The 22845-nt window shown below is 33.6% G+C and overlaps 1 protein-coding gene across 1 annotated transcript; it reads right to left on the reverse strand.

The window, feature by feature from the left end:
- Positions 1-2314: 2314 nt before the first annotated feature.
- LOC137921493 (phospholipid phosphatase 1-like) lies at positions 2315-16231 on the reverse strand. The gene is made up of 6 exons (XM_068764269.1): positions 15841-16231; positions 12583-12737; positions 8229-8428; positions 6303-6417; positions 4632-4823; positions 2315-4161 (listed from the first exon to the last, which is right to left on the reverse strand). Exons 1-6 carry the CDS (start codon positions 15890-15892, stop codon positions 4072-4074), a joined length of 804 nt encoding a protein of 267 aa, XP_068620370.1. The 5' UTR covers positions 15893-16231; the 3' UTR covers positions 2315-4071.
- Between the last annotated feature and the right edge of the window lie 6614 nt (positions 16232-22845).

Here is a 22845-nt window from a genome sequence, read left to right on the forward strand (position 1 = left end):
TATAAGTAAAATATTTTCAATTAATGTCACATACGGTGTTTAAAATAGTTATTTAAATGTGACTTAAACTTAAAATCACTACAATTAACATCCTATATGGTCTAAAAGATGGCTGGACTTCGAAGTTCTTTGCCAGTTTTGGTATCTAGCAGTATTGGTGCGTTCACATTGATTTATTATACTCCGAATGATTAATTTAAACTTACCCGATGGATTGCATGCATATTGTGTAACTGAAGTCTGTATGTATATATATACACATATATATATTTCAAGTCTATTTATAAGCATTTACAATATATGGCTACCTATAACTACTTGGGGTAATATATAAATTAACAAAAGGAATTATTTTCGGAGTCACTTTCAATATGTGAACACTACAATACGCGCGAATTACCTTATTTAAATAAATATCCTTCGAATTACTCGGATAAACTGAACTCTGTTTTTATTTATTGCCCTCTAAGTGGCGGTTGATTATAATGGAATAAAAATAATTAAATATAAATTGTTTTGTTTTATTTCAACCAACAGTGGCGACGATAGAATATACCTTTTATATATATCCATGGAATACAAATTCCATGTTTTATACACAATTTGACAAGATTGCGTTATAAATTATAATTAAGAAAAGGACCAATATTTAGCCACTTCCGCACATGCAGTGGTAGTCGTGCAATAAATTATTTAATGGAATCAGGCGTTACCTCGCGGAAGTCTATGCTAAATAAGAAAAGGACCAATATTTAGCCATAAATAAATTATAATATCTGCACATGTTTGTGTATAAAATATGGATTTTTTAATTAATTTTCCCGAATTTGTCGCTGTCCCCGGTTTTCGGTTCGACGTTGATTTACGGGAAACTATGTATTTTATAAATTTTCTATATTTGATTGTAAGAGAAGCAATTACTGATATGTCAATTTTACTTCGATTTTCAAATTCCAAAATTCATTACCAGGCTGGAAAGTGCTTGAATTAATTTTGTTTTTTTTTACTGGTAATTATTCAGTTACGGATCTCCTGACAGCCCTAGTTTCCTTTTGCCACGGTGGAGGGATAGATGATTTTTTCAAATGTTAAGTAACCAGAAAACGCTCTGTTGGGCTGAAGGCTGGATAGATATATCGTCAAGGTCTATTAAGGACAGACTACTTTGGGCCCCGTTATTGGGCTCTCTTTCTATCTCTTATTAATTTCTTTCTCTTCTCTCAATTATATTTTTTATCCATTATTTGCTATTTCATTTCATACTTATATTCTATATCATTATTTTTCTTTGCCTTTTCCTCGTGTTTTCGTTAAGCTTACTCGGCCTGTAATTTCACGTTTTTTTGTTTCACATTTTATGCAACCTCTGCAATGCTGGACTTTGACTTTATTTCTAGCATAACTTCAAAATTTGTCCGTTGCTGCCCAAATACGGGACAGCTGATCGCTTATCACACACACCACAGTTTGGTCAACTCTCGGTGCACAGACACACGAGATACTCTGCTTAAACCCGTGAAGGTACAGCGAATCCACGATACTCTGTGAACACATGGGCCAGAACAGTGTACAGCTCTATATGTCGGAGTATGCTGTGGGTGGTCCCGGTGTCTGGGCAGAATTTCTTGTAGGAGCCGTCGTAACTTCTATATACCTCTTATTCCACTCACCAAGCATATCTATCTTAAGCTGTTGCTCGATTGAATCTGGGCACTCTTCGTACTCAGGTCTTTTGTTCTTCAGGACCGCGTCCTTGGCAAACTGGTCTTCACATTTCCCTCCGTCCCGTGCTTTTCCACACAATATAATTTTACATTCTCTTTCGCTGGTGCTTTCATACTATTCTCTTTCACTTTAAGGCTAAGAGATGGAGGGGGTCAGATCTTGCGAAAGAGGGCAGACCCGGTCGTCTCATAACATGGTGCATGATTGCTCCGTGCCGCTCGGCGCATATCATGTTCCTTCGGCTAATGCCAGCAGCTCTGTCTGGTATACAATGCAGAAGTTGTCCTTTTGAAGTTTGGCTGCCGTCAGTATAAATCGCAGATTCGTCAGCCCCGATGGCATCGATAGACATGGGGCGAGAGGGCTTCAAACTCCTCGGCGGTGGATGGAAACTCTGCTCGGAAGCCCTTGGATTCTCGGAAGGTTTGGATGAAGTGGAATCTAAAGTCAGTTGATCGCCATCTTGATGAATTTCAGCGTTATCGTGTATTTTCGGGGAGTACCTCTTACATAAGTATATGATACTGGTTTTCGTGTATAAAAAATTAAAAGCAATTTTGAAAATAAATAATATATTTATTCTTATCACAAACGCTTTCATGGTTTGGTTCTTACATATTATTACATAAGTATACTTATTTAAAGAAAATAAATTATTATTTTATTCCTACACACACAATACAATGCATTGGTTTGGCTATGAACTAAGTGAGGGTAACCAGAAATAAATAAATTGGTGTTATTAATTTAGTATTGTAACATAGAAGTGAAGTTTAAAACTAAAAATCTATTCGCTCTGAGATGGGTCGTCAAAACATTATTTTCAAAATTGATTTACTTAAGTTAAAATTGACTTCACATTAACTATAAACAGGAATATGATAAATAATCTCAAAACAATGTTGAAATCCTCTTTAGATCATCAAAATCATCAAAGGTTCACTACATTGTACTTCTTTGACCTGTAAGATACTTTCCATGTTACATTAATACAATATATATAAAATAAATATTTCTCTTACGATTTTAATGATCACAGAGCTACAACAAAAGTATAGTTAAAAAAACTACAATTGAAGTAGATAATAAATAGAGAAAAAAGAAGAAACAATATCACAAACAATTGCTTTATTTACTAAGTGTATAAAATGGAATAGTTATTAAAAACTGTATCCATTAAATCTAATAATTCGACCATCTGAAACACTAATGTAATGCTTGCACTGATACTTCTCAAAAAGTTAATTTATAAAGACTGTCGTTTCCAAAACACCTTTTAAAAACCCAATAGCCAAGCAATTTCTTTATTTTATTTGTACCATCCGAAACACAAGCTTGCACTGCTTTTAGCCAAAATAGTTGATAATAACCCAGACTGTTCTACATACGATACGACATAACAGAAGAGATTTTGAAATACAAAATTCTGATCAGCACACAGCATTTACCTTTGGGATGGTAAGTAGCATTAGTTAAATTCATAATTTAAGGTATACCATCCGAAACACAGTCGAGCACGCACTACTTCTTGGCAAAAATAGGTACTAAGACGGTTCTAGCACAGTATTTGCATTTACCTTTGGGACTGTATATCCCATTAATTAAATACTTTCTTAATTTAATGTACACCATCCGAAACACAGCACTCCTTTTTGGCAAAAATAAAAGATAAGATGGTTCTAGAAGAATACGTACTTATTAAAAAATGTTTTAATATCAAACATTTCACTAGCATATTTAATTAACACAGTAATAGGATAAAACAAAGCATCTATCATCCGAAACACAGTTTTGAATTAGAAATAATTACCAATAGTAACTAAAAACACGTCATCTGCCAAGAAGAACCTAACCAGGAATGATTATAAATTATAGTCTTTAGTATATTGGTACAATACAAAGTTCGTTACGGGGGCAACACTGAAGTAATATTTTTAATCTATGGTATAGTTTTTTTTTTGGTTATTAGGTAAAGGTAATCGCTATTTCAAATAATTCACGTAATATTAAGTGACAAACATATATTTAAATGATAGTCAAAAAGCAAATATTGATAATTACTTGTATATTTTCTATCCGTACGTGGTTTTTTTTTTAATTATTTTAATTATATCGATTGTTTTTAAATACACTATCAAAAGGAAATAGGTTTTTTAAATACATCCTTAAATTACTAGGTGGAAAAAATCCAGGATCTTTTAAGAATTGAGTTAACACAAAAATATTATAAATAAAAAACAATTTGAGAAAAATAGTGTACCTGTTTACAGTTGAGATTACACGGCCTTGCCCAACTGAGGGATACGTATACTCACAGTAAATCGTGGTAATACTAATATAATACTGTTATGATTCGGAATGACTCTGTGTGTTTGACTCATTTATCGAAGTCACGTCACTTCTGGAACATTGGAAGTCATTGCACAATGACTTTATCTGTAAAAAATAAATTAATTAATTATGAGTAAGCATATATATAGTTAACGAAGGAAAATTATTTTTTGAAGATTTTCGATTACTTTAAAATTTAACGTATAATTAGAATACTGTGATCAAAAAGTAAGGTGAATACGTTTATAAAATGTAAATTTCTTAAGGACCTAAGGAAATTGTCTAAAATGAAATCCTTACGATTAGAAAATTTCTTTAATTCTAAATCTCTTCAGCAATAACACATTCACAGCTGGGCCTTCTGTATAGATTTCCAATAGGTACTGTTGGAAGTAGCGTGGGGTCGTCTCCGGACGACCTCAACAACCTTAACCTAATGTTTCCTTCTTTATCATATCAGCCGATAGAAGCCTACTGCAGAGCAAAGACCTCCCTCAAAAATCTCCACCATTACCATGCTTATCCTGACTTCGTTTCTTATTTATAAAAAATGTATGTTTCAATGGTATACTAACGGTATAAAGAAAAGTGAATCCAGCGATGGCAGCGCCGGCGAGTACGTCCCACCAGTGGTGTCTGTGATCCCACATTCGGGACACGCCGCAGAAGAACGCGAGCGCCAGACACGCCCCCTGGCATGCGCGGATCACGCGCTCTCCTACCTTCACGCTGGCCATAGCTCCGGTGGCACGAAGCTGCAGGTAGTACTGTACAAAAATGTTCCTAGTATATATTTCCCATTACCTTTATTTATTGATATCTTTGTTTTTCGCCAAAAGGGCGATAGAAAGAGATAAAGCAAACAGAGTATAAAAAGATTAAAAATGTAAATAGAAACAAAACTGTGATAGAAAATAATTATAGAATAAGTAACAATGTAAAATAAAAATACAAATCGAAAAATGTAAAAAGAAAAAGGGAAGAATGATAGACGAACAGAGCAAAAGGGTAAGAAAGTAGAAATGTAGCATGAAAGATAGAAAACGGACCGAAGAATGAAAGAAGAGAGAGAAAATAAAAGATAATGTGAAAAAATTAAATTCTAATAAAGTCCCTATCCCACCACAAATAGGGGTACGAGAGGCCCCCAATAGCGGGGGTCATAAAAAAAAAGATATCTTTGTTTTAAAAAAACTAATACTGAATCATCATAATACGGAAAAATTGGATCGTATATTGAGTAAAAAAAACTTTTACAATACAGGCTATATTCTATTAATGATGGAAGCTGTTAGTCGTTCTGGCTTTTGCAGCTTCTTCGGACACAGTGCTAATAAATAAAAAAAAATTACAACGGTTTACAGAGCTAACGCTCACAATGTTGCCAACCTAACACTACAATTGCAGTCGTGCCAACTTAACACTATAAAAGTTGCGTTCTTAAATATCATCAGTTTTGTTTTTAAAAATATATCTGACTGGGTTTTCACACCGTCATAAATAAATGTAGTTTAAAACCAATGCCGCCTGTCATTTAATGACGATAAATTGGGTTGAAAATTTAAAAAACTTTAAAGGCCTGAATGTTCAACTCAGCTGTCTATTAATGTATAGTACATCCTATCCAAAAATCAATGGTTTCAAAAATAATATAACGAAATCTTAATATATCAAGGAAAACTTTTTTAAATTTCGAATTACTAAATATAAAAATTAATTATTGTTTACTTTTTGTCCCCGCGGACTTTGTACTGCTAGAAGTCACAGGTCTGTCATATTTTGACAGAAAAAAAATGTTTAATATTCAATTCAGTACACTGTATTGTCAAGTCACAGGTCTGTAGCATTTGTAAAGGAAAAAAAATAACATATTTTAGAGCGATCACACGATTTTAATAAGTAATAAGATAAAAGTGAAATTAAAGAACGCGATAGACCTAAACGTTAGTAAGAAAAGGACCAATATTTAACCACTTCCGCACATGCAGTAGTAGTCGTGCAATAAAGTGCACCGCCCGCCAGCCCGCTGATAAATGCGTATGCGGCAAACAATGCGAATCACACAACCGCCACCGCCAAATTACTCAACACGTGTTTCACCCCTCCACGGGGCATCTTCAGGGGTTATATTACACCGATTAGTGCCAAACACAGAGTCTGTGTTGTCTAAATTGGACCTTTTCTTACTTAGGATGGATTTCCGCGAGGTAACGCCTTATTCCATTAAATACTTAAACGTTACTTACAACGACAAAGAGGGCTGCGTGGAGGGCCAATGACGTGTGTCCGGAAGGGAAACTCTTGTCAGACTGGCTGAGCCAGTACGCCGTCGTACACGTGTACTTATTCACGTACTCTGACCTGACGAGAAAGATTAAAAATCACATAATGAAAAATTTTTCATTGTTCACCAACATGGCGAACTACATATGACCATTCTCTGATGTCTCGTATGTGCAATGTAATGCGGGTAAATAGTTGTATTGGCTGATAAAATAAAAATCTAATGCATAATAAAAAAACCTTCAAATAGGTATCCAACCCAATATCCTTTGCAAAAACCGTCAAATGGACTATTTTTTTTTATGGCCTCCGCTATTGGGGGCCTTTCGTACCTCTATCTTTGGTGGGACAGGGACTTTACGGGCAATTTATTTTTTCACATAGTTATTTATTATTTCCATTCTCTCCTTTCGATCTTCACATATTCTTTCAATCTATTCTTTCATGCCACATTTCTGCTATCTTTCCCTTTTACTCTGTGACCTTTCATACCTCCCTCATTACATGTTACATTTTATCTTTATTTCGAGCCGGAGTCCCCCGAATGCGGGACACTGGGCCACAAGGTGGATCACGGTCTGGTCCACTCCCGGTTCACAGAAGCACGAGGGGTCCTCCTTGAGCTTGAACCTGTGGAGGTACTCAGAGAACCCCCGTGCCCCGTAAAGAGCTGGGCCGAGACCGCGTCCACCTCGATACTGCGGAGGACGAAATGGACTAATTAAAAAAGTTATGTTAAAATGTTAAATTCATAGCTCATTGAAGAGGCTTCAACAAGCATTGGAAACGTAACATTTAATTGGAAAAATCTTAGTGAAGGTAGAATGGCAAATCGGCTTTGCGATTTATTCATGTACATTCCGTCTGTGGAACAAAGTCTTATTTTTTAGAGGAAAATTGCTAATGCGACTGCTCCGTATCTATCTAAAATGAAGGAGCTTTTAAAAAGTACCCAGCAAGAGAAAATTACAAAACTCTTCAAACAATTGTCAAAGCCTTAAGATAATTAAACAAGATGTTCAAAAAGTTCAATTAAATAGATTTTTTTTAATTTTGCCACATCCCCTATGATCCCATATTAATTAGCATTCCATATTCACAGTTTCTGTATTCGCGGCATATTTATGGAACATATACTCCGCGAATAAAGAGCTTTTGTTGCAAATATATGTGACGTTAAATCACCCCAAATTAAGAAGCTAGGAATAATTACAGGTTGTCCACTGAAAAGGACAGATCTTGCTAAGGAAGATCCTAGATTCAGGCAAGGTCCAACTGTCCTATTGTGTATCTATGGGGGAGGTCAATGTCCAGCTGTGGACGTGCTATGGCTGGAATGAGAATATACTGCACTTGTGTAGGTTTAAAGAAGCAATTCATTTTTTACACGATTTTGAAATAACACGGCCAGCCAATAACAAAATACTTTTTTTACATGATTTTGTTTCTGACAATAATACTTAATTTTTTTTAATTCTAATCTTGACAGTGCTTACAGAAATTTATCTATACAGCCACAAAATACAATTGAAAGGATACGTTGACACTTGTACAACATTGTAAGCTCATTAAAAAAATGTTGCAAAATTTATTTTATTCCTCATTCAAATTTGTATTTTTATACGATTTATTAAGGACTGAATTTTGACTTTACTAATTAAATTATTTGTGTTAAAAATGAATTGTTTTCTTAACTTATTTAGCACGTTTTTTTTTTTTAGGGAAAAGAATTAGAGTTTTTTTAACCTACACAAAATTTTAAGTTTGCGAAATATATCTCCAAATTTATTTCTATGTTGCACGCTTTTCTAAGGAACGTATGTACCGCAAAAATAAAAGTTGTATAATTTGCCGAAAAACTTTAAAATAAATAAATATAGTGTACTTACTCTAAACAGGTGAGTGCCTCACGCGGTTGACAGGTGTCAAAAAAGTGCGGCCTTGGCGAGCCAACAGCTAGTTTCAGCGCCTGCACTATGGTCAAATTGACCAGAAGACCGTAGACGTATTCCTTGTACCAGCGTATAGAGTTTCTATTATTTGTCTCCCTCTTATCGTGGCCGTGGCACTGTCTCTCTATTATCAACATCTAAAAATCAATATCCAATAATATTTATTACGCATTACATTTTTAAAAGTTATCAATGTAATCCCATTTTTGACATAATCAATATAAATGAAAATTAAATTTCGAATAAAGTGGATGAACAAATGTGATCGACATAGTCCACGGAATTGGCAAGACGAAATGGTGGTCAGTGGCCAAAGTGACTGTCGCCAGACACACCTTTGCGCGTTCGACAGTTCACGTGTTGAAAATTTAAATTGTGATGACATCTGCATCGGTCAGTATTTATCAATAACGAAACAGATTAAAACTGGACAAGCGACGTATTTTTACATATTTTGCAGTCTGTCGCTGGAGTGCGTTATTTTTTTTAAATACAGAATATACTTAAGTACAATAAAAAGTTTCGAAAAAAACGAAGTAGTTTTCCGTAATATGAAATGAATCCTGTAAACGGAATAACCAAACATCCGCGCCATTCACGAAAAAGCTGCGATTCTAGAATATGTTTCATTCATTCGTAATTCAAACATTTTAGTAACAAAAATCTTTCCTGTTTTAAAATTTTCCACAAAAAGAAGTATTACACCATGTCGAGTATCACTCGACAGTGGAGCTTGTGGAACAAAATCAGTGTCGAGTGACACTCGACATTGGAGTGGAAAGGGTTAAGTTTAACAGATTCCGCGGCACAGCAATTTTTGAGGATTTTCCATTCAGGCCGCGTGGGGCGTATACGACCCACACTAAAAATTAAAAAAAAGTTGTTTAAGACGTATGCTTTACACTTTTTCAATACTACAAAGCTATAATCTGGTAAAAGTTATAAATATTAATATACTTTACGTACACGCACACGTGATGTGAAGTTACGAGTGTCTATATTCGACCCTACATTTGTTTATGAATCCTTTGTTTGTCAATGAGAACTGCAAATGGCCTGAACGGAAAGTGCAGCGGGGGTCGTATACGCCCCACGTGGAATAGAATGTGTTAACCCTTAACTTGGCAGATTTTTTTAAAATATTACATTAATATTCATACCACTTGACTTTTAAGTCCCAAGGATGCCAACAGAAAAAAACTGAACAAGCGTTCGAAAATTAAGAAACTACCTAAACATTCACATACAAATAATTACTTTGCGTTCAAAATTGATGCCACTATTTTTTTTTAATTCTGATGTATCTCCACAGATACTTATAGAAGAGATAAGACTAGATTATCAAGAAAAGGGTTAAGAGAGTTGTGTTACGGTTATTTCACATTTAATCAATAAATAAATAAAGTGATCACTCTGTAATATGTTAAGTCTTGATTATGAAATTCGATAAATGTAATTATAAAAAAACTCATTACCATATACATTTACGATATGTACCTAATTATATTACATACATCAATTAATAAATTCTTTTTGTTATTTTTTTCATTATGATAATGACTTGTTTAAGACGTTCCGAGTAACACGGCAGACTGGCCAAGGACGAGAAAATAAATTGAATTTACATAACGACGATTCACATAAAAAAAAATTAAAAATTATAATGAAATTCTGTTAGCTAACTTCGAGAGACTGGTATATGGAGATTAGGAAAAAAAATATAAGGTAGTAGCGGCAACATTGCATCAACGTCAGCGGCGTATCGAAAACGGGGAATTCCACAGAAATAAAATTGTTTATTAAGTCGATATAAATATGGGCGACGCTCGAATGAATAAAACACACTTTTACATTTTTCAATGGAATCAGGCCTTACCTTGCGGAAGTCCATCCTAAGTAAGAAAAGGACCAATATTTAGCCCCTTTCGCACATGCAGTGGTAGTCGTGCAATAAAGTGCCTCTCTGTGTTTGGCACTAATCGGTGTAACATAACTCCTGAAGATGCCCCGTGGAAGGGTGAAACACGTGTTGAGTAATTTGGCGGTGGCGGTTGTGTGATTCGCATTGTTTGTCACATTAGCATTTATCAGCGGGCTGGCGGGCGGTGCACTTTGTTGCACGACTACCACTGCATGTGCGGAAGTGGCTAAATATTGGTCCTTTTCTTACACACTTTTACTTCGGAGTTATTACCTCAAGACCAACAGGCTTTAGGAAGAATGCCACAGTACAGTACCCGGCGATAAATATTGCACAGCGACCTTTAGAAAGAGACAATCGGCTAATTTTGGATTCGTAGAGCATTATCTCTGTCTCACACCACCTATGTGACGTTTTGTCAGTCGTGCGACAGAGATAATGCTTTATGAAGCAGAAATTAGCCGATTGTCTCTTTCCAAAGGTCGATGTGCAATATTTATCGCAGGTTATTGTAGTTATGTATTTTACTGAGTCTCACCAACTCGCAATAAAAAAGTTTCGAAATGTGATTAACAAAAAATATTTAAAATTCCACAAAAAATATCTTCAAGTCTACAAAAACAGTTGAACAAAAACGACAGTTAACAATAAATATTTGAAAAGTTACATAAAATATCTGTTTCTCTGTAATGTCAAATTAAATATGTACTACTATGATCAAAGAGTAAGGTGAAATTGTCATTTAAAACTCGCACACATTAGGATGGCAAGTAATTTTTTCCTAGGTTGGAAGAACTATCTGTAACTTTTGCCAAGCGTCTGTTTGTCAAAAGACTTAATTACCTTCGAGTTACACGAGTTTTTGTCAAACACGTCAACTCTTGATTGGTCGACGTCATAATGCATTGGTTCTCTGCGACTTTTTTGCCAAAAACTCGAATAGTTTTAACATAGTTTCGCAACCACCGTATTCACCTGATAAATACCATGCGATTTTTGGTTTAGAAAAATCAAAAAACGAACGCTGGGACGATGTTTTGACACGATTGAGGAGATAAAACCGGATCATAGAAGGAAGGCATTACCGGAAAATGGCTATTCCGACTGTTTCGAGGTCCGGAAAAAGCGTTGGCAAAAGTGCGTTTCATCAAACGAGGATTATTTTAAAGGGGATGAAATTTATCAAATAATTTACATTTTGTTAAGAAATTCACCTTACTTTTTGATCACGTTATTATATATGATTCAGCACAGTGCTGAATTATTTCATTAGTGTTTTTAACTTAAACCTAACATCTCACGTCAGCTGGCTCATGTCAGATCAGGATCTTAGAACCCCCGTAGCTAGAAAGACGCCATCCGTCATCTTCATATCAGTCGGTTGATACCCACTGCAAGGCATAGGCCTTTTTTGTTGTTTGTAGGGAAATTTTAAGTATGGAGACGTGATACAGGGGGTAGGAGAGGGTTATGTGGGATTCTCACCCACTAAAACCACCTCGGTGGTTGTCTTCGGTACTTATTTAATGGAATCAGGCGTTACCTGGCGGAAGTCCATCCTAAGTAAGAAAAGGACCAATATTTAGCCACTTCCGCACATGCAGTGGTAGTCATGCAACAAAGTGCACCGCCCGCCAGCCCGCTGATAAATGCGTATGCGGCAAGCAATGCGAATTACACAACTGCCACCGTCAAATCACTCAACACGTGTGTCACCCCTCCACGGGGCATCTTCAGGAGTTATGTTATTTTGTGCCAAACACAGAGTCTTCGGTACATTTCGAGCGTCTGTCGGATCTCCTACGGTACTCACAGTTGCCCTTCAGTACTACACCAAGACATAATACGTGAGGAAGCTCTGCTTCTCCTTGCATCCACAGTATACCGCAGCAACACCAGACTACTTCGCGTTGCTACCCTTTTCGGGTTCACATGAGTGAACGATGAAGATCCCCACCCACAACGCCCACGAACCATGATGCCCTTTTAGTCGCTTCTTACGACTGGCAGGGAATAACTTAGCACGCTCCCAAGATCGCCACGATGACCGATCTTGTGCTGCCCGCTGCCACTTCCCTTGACACTACGTCGTCGGTCTACCCAGTGGGAGGCCTACCTTCACCACCTACATGTCTACCAGCTCCTGATCGTCATTTTACCTTTCCGCCCCAAACGGCCGTTGGTTGAACGAGCAATTTCATTATGGAGCTCTGTTTTATTGTAGTTTCAAATAAATCAGGCTATTCTACTGCCACCATAAATGGCAAGTCATGTACACTGTTTCTAAGAAAATAACACAAATATTCCACCAATGTACCACAACAAAATTTGAATTTAGATCTGATATTAATAAACAATCAAAAAACTTACAACTACCAACGGCAATAACACTGTGACACCCAAAAGCCATTTCCAGCTGATCGTATCTCCTGTGTACGGATGCGATAGTGCGGCGTCGTTGCACTTGAAACCCAGCTGTCCTCCAGGTATAACCTTCAATTCCACCACCAGGAACAAAAAGATCACTGCAACAGTGTAAGATTTAGCTATCAATGTTGATATTATGAATATGAAAATGTGTTATGAAACATTAAATATTAAATATTTTTAATCTTATTTATAAAAGAAGATGTATAAGAGTTATAAGCATAGCGGATGTTGTGACTGATGCGCAAGTTAAACAAGAGATAACATGTATTTCTTAGAGTCCTGTCCTGTCCAATAAAACAACTGGAAAACACAAGTGACATCAGATGGTGTCAGAAGCAGTTCTGAGTTAGGCTCCAGGAGAATCACTACTCACCAGAGCTTATATATTCATTGAAGAGACCAGAAAGTAATGTTGTTTCTGTTAACATATTTTACAGAAAAACATTGATTTTTACCACTCCGGCATTAAAAATTTGCATACTGGATGGCAAAAGGTTATATAACAAAGTTGAATATATTGTTGTTTAGAAAAAAAAACTTGTTAAAAATGTAGTCATGCAAATTTAAATTAAGGAAGTGACATTACTTTCCGGTCTCCCTAATATATAAATTTATTATTTTTTGGATGTTAGATATACAGCGTTATATAGTTTCATTGAGGCACAAGGAAAGTTTTCATGATGTCAATAACCCAAAAAATGTTTTACAACATAAAGAAAAAAATATATACTGCTGAATAAATTATTAGAAATTTAGTCACATTATTACTAAAGTCTTTATTAATATACTGTCCATCCTATTCAAAGAAAAGACAATAACACCATACAAAATAGAGGAGAAAAGGATTTTGTTTATAAGTATTTTTTAATAATAATATTTTTACATTATTTATCTGTACACTATAAATTGTATTTACACAAACTAGATAATGCATTTTTTTACTCTAAGGATGGCTCTTTGAATCAATTAACAATTATAATTGTTTTTCATGACTTTAGCTGTTTTGAATAAAATCTTATGTGGTTAGATTTTGTAATGTAAATTACATTTATACTTTTATATATCTTTATTTAAGATTTATTAACTATGCTTGCAAGAAAACACAATTATATTTAAATAAGACCTCTGTGACCCTGATTATAATTTAATTACCTGCACATAGCAAGGTTCTTTGCAATGAATCAGCTTCACAGTCACCTGTGACAACTTGACATTTTGTATTTATTCTATATGTATTAAAGAGATATATTAGGTCAGGGCAAAAAGTTTTATTGCAAATAGAATGTATAAAATACACATACATTCCATTTAATTAAATTATATTTATGTTAATAATATGATTTAATAATATTATATCATTTGATTAAATTAAAAAAAAAACACCTATGTCATACTATTTTTATCAAGCTGTTTTTGATGACATTAAAAAGGTTACATTTTAAAAAAGGAAACAAGATGGTTAAAATATTATTGTTACCAATTTGTTATTTGTCGTTCTTTCAGTGGAAAGAAGCAAATCTAATGATGAAAAATTGATACGTTTTAAAAATCCTCTTGAAAAAAATTCAATAGAAGGGATGTGAAAGAATTGTTATATTTATAGACATAAGACAGTGGTATTTGTGTACCACAGGAGCATATGACAAAATTAACTATTTATTTCTTACGTATACAGCTGATTGGCCAAGATTTATTGGGTAGACTTACACCTTGCAGTGAGCATTTATCACCCAACATGGTGATGATAGTGATACAGCTGATGTGATACCAATTGAAAATCTTGTCTGTTCTATTTTTAAAAGTTTCTTGTAAGTAAGTAAGATAGGAGATCATGTAATCACATGTATATTTGCATGAAGTTATTTATTGAAAAAGCAAACATGGAGTTGACTTTCTCTAGTTACTAATAGATAAATTTAAATAACAAATTAGTTTACATCACTACCTACACATAAACAAGTGTAGTTTGTAGAATTTGGATGAGCAAGTGGTCATAAGTCTCACTAAGCAATTCATATTTTGAAATTATTCCAATACAAAAGCGCTTTCTATAGTAAGTCAACCCTTCTCAACTTTGACATATGCATAAAAAGATTTGATCTACACTTATTATTCATTAATATTTTGCTGTATAATAAAACTTAACTTTATTCTATGAATTTTGTTGGTTGTAGTGATTGAGGGTACTAGTAAATCAACATCAAGTGCTTATTGGTGATTAGTCTGGTAGCAGCTAACTCCAGAAAATTAAATATCTATACATACATTTTTAAATCTCCTCCTTCTCTTGTACTTTCCCTCTATGGATAGACAGAAACTATTTTTACAAAATTTACTTTTAAATTTTATTTCTTTCATCATATTATTTGCATTCTCATCTCTTCTCCTTCTCAATGTTATTTATTCATTCATCTCTTATTTTTCAGAAATTCATTCATTCCTTTCATTCTTTCCGAACCCCCTTATCACTTCACTTTTATCACCTACCACCAAAATACTACAGGTTTGCATGTTTGGTTTTGCTTTATTTTTTTTCTTTGTTAGCATTTCCTTACATTTATATTCATTTACTATTTAATTTTTACTTTCTTATTTTCACACTATTTTTACCACAGATTTATATTTTTAGTTTGACTAATCTTTTACACTTTTTTGCCTACTTGTTTCTGTCTGATAATAGTCTCTCTCATGACCCTTCTGCAGTACTCTAGAAATGTCTCACATCACACATTGTCATCCATATGCAATGTGATGTTCGCATAATATATATTGCTTAACGGTATATTGACAGAATTAAAATCTTTTAATTCAAAATCAGAACATTCTGTGTGGTTTTGCTAAAGGGTTACTCATTTTTACATATAAGGGGAAAAATGATAACAATTTGTAGTAATACTAATTAAAAAAACAGTTACTATTTTAAATGTTAATAATCTTAAAAAATGTGATAAGGATTTTTTTAAATAAATCTTCTGGGGATAGCCTGTTTCTCTCACACAATTTCAATTTGACATCATGTTTAAAAACATTTAAAAAGGATTTTACAATTTAAGTTCGTACTATAACGTTACCGAAGTTGTAATAAATTAATGTTGAAAAACATTTTATCTCATTTGCATAGAAACAAAAATTTTAGAACGGTATGTTACAATGCAATGTAATAATTGAAAAATTTTATGTACGTTGAAAAAGACTTACCATGGTGCCAGCGATTTGTTTTTGTCCAAAAATATTTTAATTTTTCCATCATTTTCACACTCCACTGGCGTCTACTCGCACGGCTTATACTTTAGTTGTGGTGTGTAACAGGTTATCATATGATACACACTATGTAATTGTTATGACTCAACGTTGAATTTCCAAATAACTTTTCGCACAACCGAGTAATCACCGAGGTTAATACTTGAACGAACTCGTTACTGCTACAGTTATAAATCTTTTTTCATCCGTATATGGACCTTTTATTTGAACTACTTAATATTATAATTATTAAAACACGTATACACTTCTCGCTTAGGTACTAATTAGAAAAGAAACATCACAGTTAACAGGTACATATTAATTTCAATTTTTTTTTACTTAATTTCGATTCCGGCATCAATTTAAACTAATGACATTACGGACGTCACTCATAGTCAATGTGACATTTGTGCGTTTGGAAAATGGTTCAATGAATAAAACCAGGAACAAAGGATTTAAGAAAATACATAGGAAAAACTTAAATAAATTTGTGTTTTTTAAAACATTTCTAAAAAAAACTACATAAATCTGATTATTGGACATTTTGTATACAAGCTCAATTTTCTGGAGGTAAGCTCATTATGTTTCGACATGCAGGTGTTGATGCACTAGATGATCTAACTCCATTAATGCGTATGCACTCCCTTAATGGCTGCATAAACAAATTTCTCGGAAATTGTTGTAAATGCGATTACCGGGCGGAGGTAAATTACCACCTGAGTACGTTTTCGTTCCAGTTTCATGACGGGGAAAATAATAGCAAAGAGATCGAAGAAAGTGTATTCACGTACGTACAAAGAGTATTTACAAGGTATATGGCCATATCACCGATGCCGTCCGAATTCTAATCTGTGTTCAAGTTTGAATTCACAAGAATGATTTAACATAAAAGTATTGTGGCCGTAGAGACCAGCATTACGGAGTGTCACCGCTACTGTAACTAAGAATAGTGAGTAATACCTAAAAAAATCAATACTTTTTATTTTGAATTGAGCATGATAAAATGAAATAAACAAATTAAAAAAATGTGGGTTATTTGCGAAAATCGGTGGTATAGAAGGAATGAATTTATGGTGTTTCAAGTTTGTAATAATAAGACATAAAATAATGAGCCACTTTTTTGCGTGCCACTAAGACACATAAACAATGCCATTAAATTGCTATATTATCATTTTGTCCATTAGTTTCTCCTTGAAAATTTTAAATCTCATTCAATATTTTATTTATTTATCATACGGGTAATTCATAATTAGTTATCATGAATTGCTATTATTTTAAATTACTATATAAAAGATTTGCGTCTGTTTTGCAAGACACAAACATTGAAACGAAACTCTGTGCGGTAGATCATTGGTTATAGGATTTTGATTGCACGTTTCCAATAAATTGCAGCTGGCGGGCTAAATTGTGCAAGACTAACCGCAAAATTACAGCTTAAATGTCAGCAGGGCAAAGGAAGTCGTTTTGTTGCTACTGCATAAAATTCTATTTATTTGCAATAATACAAATTAATATAAACTATTTCATTAATAAATAATGGAAACAGTTTATGTACAACGATACTAAATATCATCATTGGTGTTAGCGATTGGGAAAAAAATTCTGTGTCAACTGGTGATTTACACGAGTAATATTTTCATAAAACAATGTACAAGTTAGTCTTTTTCTTTTTTGTTTTTTCGATAGCGCCTGATGTAATAACAAAATAAAGCTTTTGATAATTTTGCGCAATAAAAAATGAAAGGAATTTAAATTTCAGGAAAAATAAAATAAATGCCGTTTAATTAAGTTTACGACAAATATTTTCTTTCATATTTTTATAAATATAAAAATTTAGTACATTTGGAATTATTCCTTCTTCTCAATTTCTTTTTAATTTGTCATTACAGTTGTATTCGGCTCTTTGGTAATGAATATAACATTTTTCGAATTTTCCTTTTTTCCGGGATTTATTAAAATATGTCTTTGATATTTACGTTTTTATTTGATATTTACAAAACAATGTCAATTATTATTTATGCCTAGACTTACGACCGAGGTTTAATTATCTTAAATTACAACAAAGTAATTCTGCAGTTTTTTTTTACAAAATATCTTTTGTTAAAACTATGAACACAGAACCGTTGTATAAATTATCTGTGTCAAAATTTATTCATAAGCTAGTAGGAATGAAAATAGACAGTATTAAACAAGATGTCAGATATACTTTTTTTGAGAATGTATTTTAAATCTATTTTAAGAACCATTGGAATATTCACATTATAACGCCACAATAAAGAGCAACAAGTTACACTTTGTATTATACACCTATTAATATAATATATTATAAAATATTAAACTATGAAATTATATCGCATATAATTTTAATATATAAAAACATTTTAGTAAGCTCTTATATTGTTCTGTTTGTATCTGTGTGGTTTTGAAGTTATAAAAAAATCATTTTATGAACCGAAAAAAGTTTGAGAATGAAAAGAAAAAAAATGCGTCATTAATGGCGAAATATTTTAGTGATCTACATTTGTCAAATTGAAAGTTTAAAACTATATTTTTTATATCAGTAAAAATTATTGTAACTTTATAATCGAGAATATTTTAAAAACACGTTTTGATAATAAAAAGGCGCTAAGAAATAAGGTATCCATTACGCAAATCATAATTTGAAACAATGACCGATTGTGAGCGTATGTAACCCTACGCCGCGGGCCAACAATGCTAGAAACTGTTACAGAATAGGTTTTACAACGTTAACACCGCCGCGTTTAATGTTCTAATCAAATCGTTCAGCTTCAATGTTATATATTGTAGAAATTGCAAATAATGTTTATTTCATAGTTTATTCCAGGAGCTGTATAAAATTTCCTTCATGTAATGAAATAATTATATATATCGAAAGATTATTTTTAAAAATAGATTCGATCAATATTTACAACTGGATTTGACATTTGTAACATTTTTTTATTCATTCATTCACACAGAACATTCTAGAAAAAACGTACTGGCAAGACTAAAGCCATTATGGAGAATTTTGAGACCATATCATTATGTTGTATTTTGGTTAATAACAATATTTTAAACGATCTTTGCGCCGACTTATATGTTGACAGCGTTGTAAAATCATGTAAATTTATTTAATTAAATTTTAGTTATATAAAGTGACACCGTGCGCCCTAAACACCCCAGGTCTTAGGAAACGCAGTGGTTCCATGCTGTATAGGTCCTTTTGAACACATGCACGAAACATAATGTTATACACATACACACATGCACCAACAATTCCGTTCCTAAATATTAAGAAATGTTTTTTTTTATATCTGTCAATTTATTAATAGTATTTATAAAAATACTATTCTTATTGTTCCGAGTACTAAAAAAGTGTTGGCAAAAGTGCGTTTTATGAAACGGGGATTATTAAAAAGGGGTGAAATTGATTTGGTTCTTCAATAAATGAAGAATTTATATTTTATAAACAAATTCGCCTTACTTTTTAACGCACTTCTATGTAATGTCTTTTATTTATCATACAATACATTTAAAAAGTTTATTTAGTAAACAAAAATTTGAAATAACCCTATGCCATTTTAAATGATTTATATAGGAAGATATTGTGAAGGTGATCACAAAAGACTCGTCTGAGTTTTATTGTATGTTCTTCTCCGATCAGGGAACCGCGTTTGGAACCATTGCAGCTTTACATTGAAGTATGCCGTTATCATTATTTATTCCTATGTCACCAAGATGGGGCAGAGGGCGTCCACAGTACGTCGTCCCGTGCGCTCTTGAGCTCCGTGCTTTACTTCGCTTCACGTCATTCAACTGCCTTCACTTCTGCAGTGATTGTCATCCGTCAGGTTTGCTTTGGGCGGTCACGTCTTCGCTTTTCTTGAGGATTCTATTGTAAGGCATGCCGCGGTATGTGATCTGGGTCTTCAGAGGGTGTGGTTTATCCAATTCCACTTGTGTCATTTAAAGTATGCCGTTATAGAAGAGCTAAAACTGATTTTAATTACTATGAAAATGGCATCTTCTGTAATTCTTTCAGTGACGTTCACAAATGATCAATATAAATGTTCATAAGTTAATAATTGAAATGAAAAACTTTCATTGATGAAAGAAAACATTCTTCTACATCAGGGGTGAGCAACCTTTTTTGGTTGGAGGGCCGCAGTTTCAAAAACAGTGAGCCATGAAAAAAAAAAGTATATAATCAAGGTTCAAATCATGTTCTAAACGTAATTTATGTTCGTAATCAACCGATTTACAACTAATTAGATACTTTTATTATCTTTAAAGCCTTGATTAAAGCATTTAAAAAAAAACACACACAAAAAAAAAATTAAAATTTACTTGTCTCGAGGGCCCCGGGTAATTCATCCCTGTTCTACATCATCATCATCATTTTAGTCGGGCTGCCCCATAGATTACCATAATTCCAGCTGGATACGGCCTGCATATAGCATCTTCCTATCTTAATCTTTTTTCGTTTTTACGCTGTACTGGCTGGTCTGTGGTGTACACTCTAAAAACGTAAGGATCCAGTGGCCATCTGTTTTGCACACTTTATAGCGCGATCACCACTACGTCAACTTGTCAATCGCAGGACCATGACGGGTTCTTTCTGCGAGAATAGAAAAGCCTAGTATAGCCCTTTTTTAATTTTGATTCACTAATTCTTTTGTCGCTAATATTAACCGTATAATTCTTTTACTAAAAATTCTAAACCAGTATTTATAGTTCAAAAGCAAATATTCTGTTGATGAAGACGATATAAACCTTTTTAAATTTTTATCACAGCTGCTTGTAGTTTTATTGTGAGATGCGTTAATTATCTTTTGATGAACAATATAAAACCTTTATTTTTTATCTGTTGCGCGTACGCGAGCGAGTACAAAAGCGCGCCAACTAAAAGCATAGACAACACCCATCACGCGCAGCGACCACACACTTTTCGGTTTTTATTTAGGGATGTCCTTTGATAATTAAAAAGTTAAATATAGTTTACTAATAAAGATTTATTTGTTGAATCATTTTTAATTATATTTATTTTACTGAATACTGTTATTATTTTAGGCATAATTTTTTCGTTAAAAATTAGAAATGAACTGAGGTTACAGGTAAAGAAGAATTTATCAGACGAGGTGGCAGTAGGCGAAGTACATCACTCTCTTCTTTATCTCACAGGAAGATTGGCGATAACGAGGCTGTAGACTTCGGTAGCCCCTCCCCCCATTAGGTAGACTGATGACATAATTAAAGTCGAGGGAAGAGGCAATATGCGGGCAGTACAAGGTCGGTCATCGTGGCGTTTTATAGAGGAGCGTGGGACGTGGGCCCTGCTGTGGGCGTGTTGGGTATGATGACGATTAAAGTCAAAATAGTTTAATTATATATTGTTTAGCAATAAAAATAAAACTAAAATTGAAACTACAAGTTTAGTAAAAACAAATATGAACGTAAGGTAACATCACTTTTTCACTAAAAACTTCTACGTGTGTGGCCATAGTTAAAATCCAGGACGTGGTGCGTCCGATCACAATGTATAATCGCAGTTAATTTATAACGAGAGCGTACGAGATAAGAAAAGGTCGTTTTTCTGATTAGTTTTAATGAAGAAACTTGTTCGTCGTGTAATAATGTCTTCGGTGCAATCATAATTTAAAATGCTTTGAATGTTTGCCTGGGAACAACAATATATGTACAGTACTTTTTTTTTTTTAGGAAACATACTGGACACTTCACAGGATGATTTGTTTTACGTATTAAATGAGCTCATTTGCTGTAATCTATTGTACATCCTATCCAAAAATTATCAAAATCGTTAAGGGTTTTAAAAACTGTTTTGCCAATAATTATTATGTTTTTTTATAGTCCGGTTATTGGGGAACGGTTTTTGTTCCACTGCTATTTAAGTGGAACAGGGATTTTATTTTTATAATATCTAACTTGCTACTCTTACATTCCACAAATTAGTTGTCTTTTTCTCTTTCACTCTAATTACCTTTCATCCATCTTCAATCACTTCAGTTAGGTCTTTTCAATCCGACAATTTGCAATAATATGATTTTATATTTAATTTTCATTAATTTTTATTTAATTTTTATGTATTACAGTTTCTTTATTTTATAAGTTACAACATTGTTATTATTTACATCTAGTTTGTTCCCTACTATATTTTAATTCTAATATCCGTTTGGTCCTTAGACTGTTTTGCTAACTTGTTTCTATTTATAACGTCTTTAATTACCTTCCTGCAGAATCTGAGGAAGCATTCTCTTCCTTTTTTGTCAGTCACGAAGGAGGCGATAGTGGTTTTCTCAATCTTTTTCTCCAGCCGGCATTCGGTGTCGAGTCGAAAGCCTCCGAATGCGGGACAGTCGGCGATCAGGTGGATCACGGTCTGGTCCACGCCCGGTTCACGGCAATTAATACGTTGTCGGAAACAAATGGTGATTTTAGCCAAATAAAAAATTGTAATGTGGTACATCCACTTAATTCAAATTTTTTACTAAATAAAATAACTCCTTAGAAGAAAAGAAACTGACAACATTCTTAAAATACTTCTAAAGCTTTTGCATATGTATCTAGCTAAAAAGATATATGTTTGCTATAGTATATATGTTGATTGTTTATAGGTGTAAAACCTTTGGAGTGTATGTGTAGCTCATATGCAGTCAATAAATGTAGGTTACAATCCTTTACAAAAATAAATGCATTACGTTTCTATATTGATAATTTTCTAGAATAGTCATTTGTTTTCCTAAAGTACCTAGATATATTGTTATATTTTTGGTTTTGCTTATAATCAATAATGATATTGATTAGTTGTACCCATTTTAAATGAAGATGATGTTTACGACACATCTGTCATTAACAAATCAGTTAGTATGCTAAGTTGGATATCAAAATCTGATTCTGTGGGCCCTTAGCTTTAGTCACTCCATGGAGCGTCCGCCGATGCGATTT

Source organism: Battus philenor, unplaced genomic scaffold (assembly GCF_028537555.1).
Source record: "Battus philenor isolate CCGP_79_NKW_IND1 unplaced genomic scaffold, ilBatPhil1.0.hap1 SCAF_19, whole genome shotgun sequence".
NCBI lineage: Eukaryota > Metazoa > Arthropoda > Insecta > Lepidoptera > Papilionidae > Battus > Battus philenor.